The sequence below is a fragment of the Notamacropus eugenii genome, chromosome 1 (genome assembly GCF_028372415.1).
Source record: "Notamacropus eugenii isolate mMacEug1 chromosome 1, mMacEug1.pri_v2, whole genome shotgun sequence".
Lineage (NCBI taxonomy): Eukaryota > Metazoa > Chordata > Mammalia > Diprotodontia > Macropodidae > Notamacropus > Notamacropus eugenii.
In genome coordinates, this window is record NC_092872.1 from 182,036,927 (window position 1) to 182,051,553 (window position 14,627).

The 14,627-nt window shown below is 41.0% G+C and overlaps 1 protein-coding gene across 3 annotated transcripts in view; it reads right to left on the minus strand.

Moving 5' to 3' along the window:
• SH3PXD2A (SH3 and PX domains 2A) overlaps positions 1-14,627 on the minus strand; it is a 351,604-nt gene that overhangs the window by 283,327 nt on the left and 53,650 nt on the right. For all 3 annotated transcript variants that reach the window (XM_072621444.1, XM_072621442.1, XM_072621441.1), the window contains exon 2: positions 4,222-4,302. In XM_072621444.1, coding sequence (XP_072477545.1) covers positions 4,222-4,302 — 81 coding nt within the window. The remainder of the gene's footprint in view (positions 1-4,221; positions 4,303-14,627) is intronic.

Consider the following 14,627-nt stretch of genomic DNA (forward strand, 5'->3'; position numbering starts at 1 on the left):
TTACCCAGGGTCACAGAGATGTATTTCTGGTCTTCTTGACTCCAAGTCTAGTGTTTTCTCCATTATGCCAATGCAATTAAGAAGTATAAACACAAGGAATAAAAGAAATACAGAAACAAGCTAAGTAATGTAAATTAAATAGACAATAGGAAATGAATGTAAAATCACCACTAGTCCAGCATAGTCGCCCAACTTGACCAGAGATGTTCAGGAAAACGTCTGGTCCATAAGGCTCTGTGTTTGGGGGCACCAGAGCAGAGGGCTCCCTTGAGAAAGCCCTGGGGTAATCAGCACCAAGCCCTTCAGATTAAGACAACTCAGGTACAGGGGCTCTATGGTTACACCACTACTTTCTTATGTCTCTGAGACACAAGAGAAGGCCCTGAAGATCCAGCAACCATCTGAACCTCAAAGACCCATAGGGGCACAAAAACTCAGGCAACTCAGAGCAAGAGACTACACACTGCTGACCACCCCACCTGAAAGTTCAGCAAGGGGCAGAACCCAGCCTTGGCACAAAGCCTCAATTCATGAACTAAAGTTGGAAAGGTGGATAAATCAAAGCAAATACCACCCAGTGTCAAAAATTATTGCAAATCTACAGATCCCCAGAAAGAAGAGTGACTCTGGAGTCACTCTTGAAAGGAGTGATTCGGAGGAAAATATAGATTTTCCACAAGGACTACATCTACAAAAAAAAAAATTTTTTAAATGAAATAAAACCTCTGGAGGAAAGAGCTAGAAGAAGAAGAATAGTTTAGAAGAGACAGTAGTAAATCTTAATTAACAGATTCCCTAAAAATTGGAATTGACCAAACAGAATCAATGACTCCATAAGACATCAAGAAATACTAGAACAAAACTAAAATATCAAAAGCACTGAAGAAAAGGTAGCATATGTGATATGCTTGGCACAATGCCTAGCACATAGTACTCATTAAGTAAATGTCTGTTGAATGATTTGGAAAACAACTCAAGAAAAAATAAGAATCACTAGACTTCCTGAAAACATATTCCTGAAAAAAAAATTAAAATAAAAAACACTGGACACTCTATTTTAAGAAATCATAAAAGGAAACTGATCTATTAGAACCAAAAGACAAAGTATAGATAGAAAGAATCCACTAATCACCTCATGAAAGAAACCCCAAAAGAAAAGTCTTAGGAATGTCACAGAACTCCCACATCAAAGAAAAAATTATGGCAAACCTCCAGAAATAAGCAGTTCAAGTACCCAGGAACTATAGTCAGGATCACAGAAGACCTGGCAGCTCTTGGAACCCAATATTCTAAAAGACAAAGGATATTGATTTACACGCAAGACTAATTTATGCTTCAAAGCTGAGAATAATGAGAGAGAGAGCAAGAGAGAGAGAGGGAGAGGGAGAGGGAGAGGGAGAGAAATGGATATCTAAGGGTATAGTGGCTTTCAAGCATTTCTGATGAAAACACCAGAGCTGAGCAGGAACTTTGAAATACCAATGCAGGAGTCCAGAAAAACCTGGAGAAATGAATGTATTTGAGCAACTGAATTGAATTGCATTTTACATAAGGTAACACTAATATTCTAGATGAGGTTAGAAGAAACAAGCACTCCTTCAGAATCCTAATGTCTTCAAAAGTTATGAAGTGAGTTAAATGAGAAAAGCAGAGATGGACTGGTTCTATTCTGAGGGTCTGAATGGGGGTCAGGGAAAGAAGGGTAAAGGGAGGAATCCACCAGGGTACAAAGGAAGAAGGGGAAGTAACTTGCTGTTTCTCATGATGATGGTGGATGAGAAGAGTATACAAAAATGGAGATGGGGGAGTGGGTATCTGATGAACCTCACTCTTATGTGAAATGGACCAAAGAGGGCAGAACACACCTACGCCTACACACACACACACACACACACACACACACACACACACACACAGTTTGATATAGAAATACATCAGTTCAATAGGGAAACAAAGAGAAAGGGGTAAGGGAGTAGGAAGTAACATTAAAAGATACATTAACATCAAAAGGATAAGCAAAAAATAACTTTCTGATCTTGAAGTGGGGAAGAGGAGGAAAAAAGAAAAGAGCTAGGATCTAAAGGGAATGTCTTATATTGCCTCTTATGCAATTGGGGAATGGGTGAACAAACTGGAATATATCAATGTAATGGAATATTCTTGCACTATAAGAAATTGCAAAATAAATTCTTTAGGAGAATCTCTGAGTAGTCCAAACTGACACAGAGTACAGTGGGAAAAACCAGGAGAACGAGTTATACGAGAACAGCAGTATCGTAAAGAAAAACAAGTTTGAAAGATTTCAGAACTCTGATCAATGCAATGATGAGAAGACCTATATCAAAGCATGCGACCCACCCCCCAGACAAAGATGTGATGGATACAAGGTGCACAAAGAGACATTCGTTTTTGGATGCGGCCACTGCATAGATTCATTTTCCTTGTCTATACTTCTATGTTACAAATGTTTTTTCTTTCTTTTCTCAGTTTTTAATGGACAGGTGAAATACAGGTGTGGGGAACTTGCAGCCTCAAGGCCCTTCATGTCTTCAAGTATGGCCCTTTGAATCCAAATTTGGCCATATTTGAGGACCTAGAGGGCCACATGTGGCCCCTGGTATGAGAGAGCAATAGTAATGCCAAAAAAAAGAGGGTGATTGAAATAGACATTTAATATAAAGAATAGAAATAAGTACAGACAATCAGGACAATTTTGAAAGTAACAGTAAGACTTAGTATATGCTTTTTTTTTCAACCAAGCAATACAAAATATAGATATCCAGAGTCACAGAGTGTGTGGGCTAGGTGGCTTCAGAGGTTACTTCCAGTTCTGTTTTCATGAGCCCATTTATGTCTCTTCTCTAAGGACCAGCCTCGGTCAGTCTGGAGAAAGTTATCACCAAAAAAACCAGCCAGCAGACGATTAATTTGGTTCAGAATCAGCAGTTCACAAACAGATTGCCGTCTGTATAACTCAGTCATTTACCCAATATTTTATAGCATCCAAATCAAAATGTGGCACTGGGTGCTAGAGGGCCTGGCAGAACACATGCCTACAGGGAATCTTTACCCCTAACCTTCCTGCCAAGGTCCCCTACCCCCACCTAACTAAATGCTGACTCTCCCTCCTTAACCCCTCTTAGAGAACCCAGAGTCCTCAGTATACTGTGACTCTCAGGCCTAGCACATGGGAAACATTTAATCAATGCCTGCTGACTTGACTTCTCTCCATCCTAACCCATCAGACATGCCCCTCATACCAAACTACAATCCTTCCAACAGTGACCTAAGCACCATCTTGCCACTGTACTCTTACCACCACAAAGCCTTTCTATCCCGCCTGCCACTCAACCCTCATTTTTGTGTTGTCTCTTCCAATTGGAATGTGAGTCCCCTAGGAGAAAGGACTTGCTTCGCCTTTCTATCTGTACACCCAGTACTTGGCACACAGTGCTGAATAAAAGTCTTTTTTCACTGATTCACTGTACAGTGACTTTTGCTTCACCCCACTTACTTACATACATACATATCTATACACAAACACACACATACACACCCACCATTACCAAGTAAAGCCGCCACCTTCACTCCACCTTGAAAAAACAATAGGAAAGAAGGGAAAGGAAAGTAGAACCAATGGCAGGAAGTTACAGGGAGGCTCAATATAAGGAAGAAATTTCTAACAATGGAATAGGCTGCCTGGACAGTCAGAGAACTTCCATACGCATCATTGCAAGTTTCCAAGCCAAACTTAGATGACCAATCTAGATGTCAGGAATGATAGAGTAAGCATGCCTACATTTGATGGGTGTCTTGACTAGAGAACCTTGGAGGCCCCTTTCAACTCTGAGATTCTATAGGAAACCCAAGACAGCAAAATTAGGTGACCATCAAAGTCCCTTCCCCCTCCAGAAGAGTTCTGAGGTTCTATGATATATATTAACACTGTTGAAAATACCCCAAAGCATTCCTGTTCCCTGGTGGAGAAACCTGCATTTTCCAGGAAACATTGCCCTCACAAATACAGCTCAATCCAAGAGGTCTGCATCATCTGTTATTGTTATCCTCCGACCTTTGGCTGAAAAGTACGGTCCATGTCAAGTGAAGGGAGGGAGGGAAGAAGAGAGGGAAGCAACAAGAGATGAGAAGAAGCCTGGTCAATGAAAAATCCAGATCTTTCCAAGTGAAACAAAACCACATCCCCACAGAGGAAAAACCTACCTGTAGGTCAAAGAACTTGCTATATCTCCGGTAGATAGTCTGGGAGGTGGAATCAGACCAAGTCACATTGATAATGTAGACCTATAAGAGGAAAAAGAAAAATGAATAAATTGGAATAAAAGTAAGGAACTATTTCAGAATACAACAACTCACATTCTTTTAGCATTTAAAGCTCAACAAAGTGTTTTCTTCACAGTAGCTCAGTAGTCAGGGAATCTAAGTGTTATTATCTGTATCAGAAAACCAAGTCTCAGAAAGGTTCAGTGATTCACCTGTGGTCACACTGCTTGAATTTGAATGAGTTGGAATTCAAATCCAGATTTTCTGATCCTAAGACCAAAGTGTTCAGTGAACATACAATCAATATGCAAATTTACAATATTCCAACTTGGCTGGAGTTAGAATATTGGATATAGGCTGCCACAAAGCAGGGGGTGGAGAAAAATGTTCTACTCGCACATCCTCTCCCATATCTAGCCACTTCTTTCCTACCTTCCTACTACTTTCATCCTTTCTAGCCGAACACCAAACTTGTCTACTTTGGGAAAACCCTAGGCTGAAGGTGGACAATTCCCACATTACAATCACATCAACTATTCTGAGATATCTTCAAGAATCACAGAAAACTAGACTGTCCTGGCAAATTGCCCCTATTATATTTCCTTAAGTAAGAGATGGATTCATATAATGGTTTCTTAATAATGACTGCTAGTTGATGAATTCTGGCATGCAGGTTAGGATAAATAACAGATGGGACAAGAAAAAAAGACAGGGAACTACTCTGTCTCACACACATACCTGCCTCCAAGGAATGGAGATGGTACTAGATCCAGAAAACATAAAGAAGAAAGAGAAAGCAAGTGTCCTGGCTGAAGGGTGAATGAAGACAGTTTGAATGAAGATATGGAGGAGGATTGACTTTTCCAAAAGCTCCAGGAAAAGATTTTCAAACTGTGTGGTAAACTGAGGTCCAAGAAGCTGGCTAGGGTTCCAGGGAAGTTTTGCAAGTAGATGAAGATGTTATTTGAAATGTGGTTACTTTCTCTCATTCTGTCTCCAAATTAAATTTTCAATGTCACCCTGCAGAAGCACATTTGTTACCAAGCAGGATCAGAGGACCAGAAACTGACCCCAGTAAGGGCTGCCCCAATAAAGGCTGCCACATGTGGGCAGAAAAATGAATAATGAAGAAAAGAAAATGGAAGAGAAAAACTTAATTACAATTCCCCTAACCTCCACTCTCAATCTTACTTCCCTAAACTTTATTAGGTGGCATGCCCTACCCAATATCTTTCATAGATATCATAACATTACCGAGGCAATTAATTCCACAGAAACCATTATGCAGACGGGCAATCAGCCAGATAATGTCAAGATAGGGCACGGCCACTTACAGTGGGGCTTGATTTTGAATTATTAACAAAACTATGTCTAAGTAACTGCATGAAAGAGTAACTTTATGAACAGTATGTCATTTTATTACTGTTTCAATATTATCATTACATTTCTGATTCTGTTGCCATTATGGATTGTTGGCTATATTTCGATGTGGCGTAGAAAGAAGGCTGGATCAGTATTCAGGAAACTTAGCTTCCTATTTTGGCTTTCCACTAATTAATTAGCCATATGATCTTTCCTTAGGTAAGTCACTCCCCCTATCTAGGTCTCAGTTTTCCAAATCTGTAAACTGAGGAGGCTAGAAACAATAATGGAATGGAAAGAGCCCTGGATTGCAAGTCTAGAAACCTGGGTTCTGGTTCAGGCTGTGTAAAACTGAGCTAGTCAATTAATCTTTAGAAACACCAGTGTCCTCATCTAAAAAATGAGAGGATTAAAGTAGATGACCTCTAGGATCCCTCCTAGTGCTAATCCTCTAAGGTTCCTTAGGCTGCCCTGTGATGACCTTCCAACTCTGGCATTTTATGGTTCCTATGAAAAATCAGTAAAAATTTGGTTTTATACTATTTGGCTCACAGAATAGTATGCAGCATGGTAATGAATTAATCAATAAGCATTTATTAAACATATACTAGATACCAGGCACTGTGCTAATGCTGGAGATACATGTTCAAAAAACAAAATAGTCCCTGTCCTTACTAGTATTTAGAGAAACAGTATCTATGTATAAATATATTGCATATATATACCCAAATATATATATAACATGTATATATATATATATACACACATTTATATACACACAAAAATACCTACAAGACAATTTGGAAGGCAGATCAAGAAAGGCTTCATGCAGAAGGACGCAAGGAATTTGAGGAGGCAAAGATGATGAGGGAGTGCATTCAGGTATGGAGGGCAAGTTGAATGAAGACAGAGACTGGAGGAGGAATGTGATACGTGAGGAATACATGAGAAGGCCAGTTTGGTTGGACCTTAGCATATATGGAGTAATGTAGGCTGGAAAGGTAGGTAGGATTCAGAGGTGTGCTGGGATCAGGTCAAGCCTGGCTAGAGCCAATTGTTCAGTTTTTAGTGTGAGCATTTACACCTTCGAAATTAGCAAATGGAATCTGGGCTCCCAGTATGAGGGCCTACCAGAAAGAATTCTGGAGAATGAGAGGAGACATGAGGGAATGACCCCAAGGTAGTAGCTCCCAGACAGAGCTCTGTAAACCCATGGCTGGAGGCAAGGAAGATAATCCCAAAGGTGGTAAGCAGGGATGCTTTGGTATATCCTCCATGGGCTTTCACTCCCACCCTCTACACCAAGCCCAGATAATGAAGCATCCTCCCTCCCTTCCCCTCTCTTCCCCTTCCTTCTCTTCCCCTCCCCTCCCCACTCTCTTAGCTTCCTCTCTCCTCTCCTCAATGCTCCCTCCACAATGCTAGTGTCTGTCTCCTGACCTCTGCTCTGGGTAGCTCCATTGTAAGGAAGCAAAAGTGGACTCCCTCCCCCTTCCCAGGCCCAAGGTGTACATCCTATTGCCTCCCCAGGGTCAATTAAGCAGAAGTCATGCTTTGAAGGGGCAGTTAGGTGGCACAGTGGATAAAACAACAACCTGGAGTCTAAAAGATTCATCTTCCTAAATCCAAATCTGGCCTCAGATACTTGCTAGTTGGGTGACTTTGGGCAAGTCACTTAACCCTGTTTGCCTCAATTTCTGCATCTGTAAAATGAGCTTGAGAAGGAAACAGCAAAGCACTCCATTACCATTGCTAAGAAAACCCCCAAATGGGGTCACAAAGAGTAAGATATGACTGAAAATGCCTGAACATTCTTTCAAACTGATCAACCAGATCCCGAATTAAGGGATTAACCTTAGCCTTCTTCTATTCCTTTAGCTGATATGGAGGGGGGAGCAGGGAAGAAAAGAAGCCTCTTACATTAAGCCTGAAATCATACACTGTTAGAGCTTAAAGAGAACCTTAGAAAACATCTGGTCCAAGAGTTCTTAATATTTTATGTGTGATGGACCTGTTTGGCAACGCATATAAACCCCTTCTCAGAATGTTTTTTAAACATATAAAATAAAATACACAGAATTATGAAGGAAACCAATTATACAGAAATGTAGTTATCAACATTAAAAAAAAATTTCGTGGACTCAGATTAAGAAACTCCTAGTATAAATGCTTCATTTTACAAACAGAAATAGAACCAGCAATGCTAATTGTCTTGAGCAATGAAAGTTCTATTGCTTATGACTGTAGGAACCAGGTATCAGGACTCAACGGGCAGGAAGGTATAGTAGCCTCAGGATCAGGAAGATCGTGTATACCCAGAAGTCAAAATCAACATGTTAGAAACTGAACCTTTCTGGCTATCATCATCCAGGGACGTATGTTTAAATTTCATGCCTCTTCACCACCCCCCAAAAAAAATGTTTTGAAGAGTCCCTCTCCCTACCACTCTGTAGGGGCTGCTGATGTAGCAGGTATGCCTCAGGGTCTTTTTCTACTCCTAGGGCCCAGGACTTAGCTCAAGCTGATGGCAACAAGGGGTATTCTGGGAAAACAGCAAACTTAATTATCTAGTAATAACGGACATTTTTATAGCTCTTTAGAGTTTGCAAAGGGCTTTGAATATATTAAATCATTTGATCTAAGTTCCCTGATGTGGTCTGGACACTCTGAAAAACTTGACTGACCACCCAGCACTCTTTCACACACACATGTTCTCTTTCAAAGGCAGCCATAAGAAAACTCTTCTTTTTTCCAAAACTTCTCAGGAGATAAGCCCAGAGATAACAGAAGGGTAGTTAGCAGGCCTTTCCCACTCAAATGCTGAACAAAAGAGACTTTTCTTTACTTCTAGACACCAGAAATTCAGGGTTATCTTCCCAGATGAGGGATAGATATACAAAGTCCCCAACTACTAACACACACACACACACACACACACACACACACACACACACACACACACACGGCTTCTCTGAACTCCTGGGCCTGGCCCTGCTGGCTCCAGAGGCTTTTTGGAGATAAACCACAGAGACAAAGCAGGTGAAGGGAAGAGGGGACTGGGGTCATATGAAAAAAGCCAGCTCTGTTTACCATCAGCTCCTTAGAGGCCCCATAAATCCTTCTGCAACAGGAGCCGAACCCAGAAGTAGCATTATAGAACAGCTGGTGTCTGACCTGACAGAGGTTTTGCAATGAAACATTCTGCCTCCAAAGGGAGCTATTTGGGTGATAGGTTTCTAGGGAAAGATCTTATCTACCTTTAGGGTTTTGCAGATTTTTCAGAAGACTTTTTCTCCCTTTCTCTTGACACTTTTCTCCAATGGAGGAAATTTTGGGACTCTCCCTTCAGAGAGACCCCACCATCCTATCTGAGGGAGCTGAGAACACTAACCGAAGAAGTACCCCTTTCATGATCAGTCTCTAAAAAGGGAGGTCCATACCTCTGCCAACAGCAGGGACACTGGAGAAATACTACCTCAAAGGCTGGGAGCCTCATCAGACTAATAATGCATTCTCACTAATCCCTGAGAGAGAAGTCAATGAACATTTATACAGGGCCTAATGTATGCCAGTACTTTTTTTTACAAATATTATCTCATTTAATCCTCACAACAATCTTGTGAGGTAGGTGCTATTATTCTCATTTTATAACTGAAGAAACTGAGGCAACCAGAAGTTAAGTGACTTGCCCAAGTTCACACAGTTAGCAGTTATCTGAGGCCAGATGAAGTCTGCCTGACTCCAGGTCCAGCCACTGCACCATCAGCTGCCTCTGAATTTTTCATATGTGCTGACCTGATCTCCTTACCTCTGGCCACCTTATTAGAACCAGACATGTAGTAGGCAGTGGAAAGAGTCTTGGGTCAGATGGGAGTCAGAATCCTGGATTCCAGTCCTTACTCTGCTATTAGGTGACCCTGAACAAGTCATATAACTTTCGACCCAGGAGACACCTTGGACATCATCTAATCCAGCTTCCTCATTTTACAAGTGGAGAACGAGAAGCTTAGGGAACTTGGTCCAAAGCTGGCACAGCTGGAAGTAGAACCCAGTCCTTTTTCTAGGGATCCTGATACTGATTCCCATCCTACTTTATTCTACCCTTTAAGTCTTAGCTTCATCCTCTGTAAAAGAGAAAGGCAAATTAAAACAAGCCTGATGTTTCACCCCACATCTATCAGAATGACCAAGATGAAAACGGCCAACACTGGAAGGACTGTTGAAATAGAGGCACACAAACATACTTCTGGTACTTCTGAATTGCTCTAACAATGCTGGAAAACAACTTGGGATTATATTAGAAAAGCTACTAAAGTGAACATACCCTCTGACCACGGGATATTACTACTGATGAATATCTCTGAAGAGGTCAGAAACAGAGGGAAAGATCTTTTTTTGTATATTAAAAAAATTGTTAACAGTATTATTTGAAAAGCAAAGTGGATGTAAAACAACTAGAGGAATGGATGCACAAATTGTAGCATATAAATAAAATGGAATATTATTGCACTGTAAAAAGTAACAAATAAGAAAAATTCAGGGATGTTTTAGAAGATTTGTATGAACCGATAAACAACAAAGCAGGCAGAACAAGAAGAACAATCTATATGACGACCACAGTATGTGAAAGAAAACAATCCCAAAAGACTTCAGAATGCTGATCAATGTAGTGAATAAGCTTGATTTTGCAGAACTGACTAATGGTGAAGCATGCCTCCTACCTTTGGACAGAAGACTAAGTCAAAGAATGAGACCTATGTTGTCAGACATGGCCAATACTTGATTTGATGTTTGGTTTAATAGTATTTTTACTCTTACATGGGAGGGTTAAATCAGTGGAAAATGATTGGTTTTTCTTTAAAGAGCATCAATAAAACATTTATATTAAATAACATTTATTTTTAAAATGAGGGGGTTGCACAACATGATTTCTAAGGTCCTTTCCAATTCTATATTCAAGTTTTAGAGTCTACTGTCAAGGTTCCAGGTCTATCCTCTTCTGTCAACTCCATTCTTTCTGTAATATCTCAAATTATATATGACCATATAATACTTAACTCATAGTGACATCTTAGAGCAGCAGTTCTCAAAGTGTAGTCCAGGGGTTCCCAAGACCCTTTCAGAGGTTCCATGAGGTTAAAATTATTTTTATAATACTAAGATATTTTCATTCCAAATTCAGTAAATATTGAAGGGGCAGCTAGGTGGTACAATGGATGGAACAGGAATCAGAACTTGCAATAAGGAAGACTCATCTACCTGAGTTCAAGTCCAGCAAGTCACTTAACCCTGCTTGCCTCAGTTTCCACATCTAAAATGAGCTAGAGAGGGAAATGGCAAAGCACTCCAGTATCTTTGCCAAGAAAACCAAAAAATGAAGTCATGAAGTGTTGGACAAAATTGAAATAACTCAACAACAAAATATTGATAAATATAACTGACATAAATAAACGCTCTTTGAAGGTGGAGTTCTCAATAATTTTGACCCAAATGCTTCAGAATTGTTTCTCAGAGCACTGAAAAGTGGTGTGCACACATGGTGAAGAGGTCTCAGAGTCAATAAGACCTAGTCTCAAATCCTGACTCTCACAAACTGGCTATGCAACCAGCAGTGAGTCACTTAACCTCCCAAGTTGTCCAGGTAACTCTCTAAGACTGGAAGTTATAGTTCAGGGGCAGATATGGTTTGGCAGATAGAGCCTCCAGACTAGGAGTTCCCCACTTGGATAAAATCACAGGCTCAAAGATAAATGTTAGTTATTGTTATTCAGAATATCTTAAACTCATCAAGGTAAGGGACATTCTCATTTTGTCTGTCTCCAGTACTGAGTGCCTTTCAAACAATAGATGCTTAATAAATGCTTGTTAGATTGGAAGGATTAGACTGTTGGATTTAAGGAAGACAGAAAAGTTAGGGGAAGTAAAAGTGGGGAAAAACTCAATAAAAAGGGGGCCAGTTGACCAAATCCTAATCAGCACAAAAGCAAATAGGCTCTAAAAGTCAAGGAAGATGTGGTCACTTCCTTGTTTCCCTGACCTCCTAATATAACACTTTGGAGTAAGGAAATTACCCTTCATGCAAATTAGTTTCAATTTAATTTCTAAGTTCCACTAATCAAACCTATCTCCATTACACCGCTGGCACTCCCGGAATCCTAGGCTGTCACTAATTACAGTTAATTTATGGCTCAGGCATCCAGAAGGGACCAAGACCTGCTACATATTTAATTATTAAGTGCTGGTGCTCTCTTTGCTGAAAACTGCAATTAAGGATGAGGAGTTACGGGCTTCGGAGCTGTGGTGTGCACCCATGGCCCTTTACTGTGGGCAACTTTATTTTTCCTGGACCCTCTCCAGCTTCCCCTGGCCTGAGGCCAGAGGGGAATCCAATAGCAAATCTCCTTTGCCTGCACCCACCACCAATGGATCTGGGTCAACTTGTTCAACAACTTCAACTTGTTACCCTAGTTGAGCAGCAGCTGTCTTTGAGGGCCTTGAAGGTCAGTGTGTATTGGGAACCACAGCATCCTTGGCATTTTCATGCATTCCTAATATCTGCACTGGTCAGTGAGGGCACTCATCACAGATGCTCAGTGTGAGAACTGTGGGAAGTCAGAATTAACAATATGTATAAAAATATCCGCTGACAAGAAGTATGATGCCTTGGCTACCCGATTAGAGAAACTAGATGTTCCAGAATGTCCCAACCATTAGGCTGGGACAAACTGTCCACTAATGCCCAAAATCTACGAGGTCACTAGGTAGAGATCTTACAACCAACAGAGAGCTTCACCCTCAGCAAGTAGAAGGACCACCAAGCAAAAGCCCCCACTGCCCTTTTCAGCTCTTTGAGCTCATTTAGACTAACGGAATTCAATTCTTTCTAGTAAGGAAGAAAATCTTCAACTCAAAGTCATTCCAACATAGGTACTCAGTAGCACATAGCAAGTAAGTTCAATAAATGAATGAATGAACTCTCCACCATCATTCCATGACCTCTGTGCATTCCAGCATTAATCCTTCATTTCTTCAGTTCCTGTTGTACTCATTGACTGTTCTGCACAATTAATAATGTGCACTTGGTCCACATTCTCTTATTCTCCAATTGTTTGCTCCAATCTAGCATTTGTCATGGGCTATCTTATTTTCTGATTCTTGATCTTGTCTCCCTAACCAAAAGGCAAACTCTTTGAGAGTAAGATCCCTTTCTCCCTTTTCTCTGGCTCCCTTACAGGATAGCAGGACATAAGACTGGATCTGCTAGAGGTACTCAAAGAATACTGACTGAATGAATGAACAGAAATCAAATGATGCACATCAGGTGTGACTTATGGGAGAGACTAGCAGGAGCTCTCAGCATCTCATGGTCCTATGTGGAAAGATGCCCATCATTTGAATCCATAAAACTAAGGGGCAGAAAACATCTGGCTCCAAGTGGGGATCATCACCAACAGTGAAACTCACCAGTTAGATCAAGTTTAATAGTCTGTGGCCTCTTGGTTAATGATTTTGAGTCCAGGCTTGAAAAGTAGGAAAGCCAAGACACCCCCTGGGTGCAATCCTATTAAAATTCCAGCTTACCTGCTGGGGGATGTGAATTTGGGGAATGGCAGCTACTTGAAAAACATTCAACTCAGAGAACAGGACACCTCTCCCTTCTGTTTATGCTACAGGGTTAACTGTCAGGTGACAAACTTTTTCAGGTTTCAGAGCAACTTCATCACTGCTTTTTGGTGCGGTTTGATGTTTAATGAGTAGTCCCAATGGGCAGTGGGGTCACTTAGAAGGGAAGAGTCATCCATATCCCTTCTCATTTCCACATCCCTTCTAATTCCCTCTAAAATCTGTTGACCAAGAACCAGCTGGCCAAGAGGGGCCTTCTCCTAGGGCTCACACAAGTTTTGTAGTATAGACAATAGTAGAGCTGTCAAGAGTCAGCAGCCTGGAATTCAAGGCTTCCTTCATCACATGATCTTCCTGGCTTCCCATTGGCTCCATCTGAAGACAAAGTATGGAAGTATAGAGCCTGACTGGCTGACTGACTGGGAAGCAGAAACTACTCAGACCTCCTTCATTCAGGAAGGTCCACTAGGATGATGAAGAGCCATGACTCCTACCCCTCTGGGTTAACACACCTCTGGGTGTCTAGTACATCAATGTTACCTCCCATGGCTTCCATCCCTATCCTACCCCCATTATCTATGGGGAGGTCATACAACATCACCCCCACCACGGATTGTTATACCTATCTGATCTTGAAGAATTCAGAAATTCTCCCTTGATCAATCTCTGGTCCTTCTATCTCTCCCACTGTCTCATTGTTTCTAAACTGGTTCTTCCACCTTACCCAAACCATCCCATTCTCAATAAGCATTTCAATCTGACAAGTTTTTTTTAAGCACCTACTCTACACAAGTTATAATGTTCAAAGTTGGAAATATAAAGACAAAAAAAAAAGAAATAGTCCCTGTCCTCAAGGAGCTTCCATCCATTCTACATAAACAAGTATAAGATAATTGAGAAGAAAGACAGTCCTAATAATTACCCCAGTTCTGGCTTCTCTTTATTGTTTTCATAGTCTTGGCCCAATTGTTAACCAGTTCAATAATGCACAGTCCTCCACCCCTTAATCCCGTGTTTTTTTTGTCCTCAGTCACATATGTGCCCAAACCTGGGTCACCTTCATTATCTGTACCTTCTGGGCAGCTAGCTGATCCAGTGGATGGAAGGCAGGGCCTGGAGTCAGGAAGATTCATCTTCCCAAGTTCATATTTGGCCTCAGACACTTACGAGTTGGTGTGACCCTGGACAAGTCATTAACCCTGTTTTCTTCGGTTTCCTCATCTGTAAAATGACCTGCAGAAGAAAATGGCAAACCACTCCAGTCCTTCTGCCAAGAAATGCCACATGGGGTCACAAAGAGTCAGACACCACTGAAACAATTCAACAACAAAATCTGCTTCTACTGCAAGGCAATTCTTTTA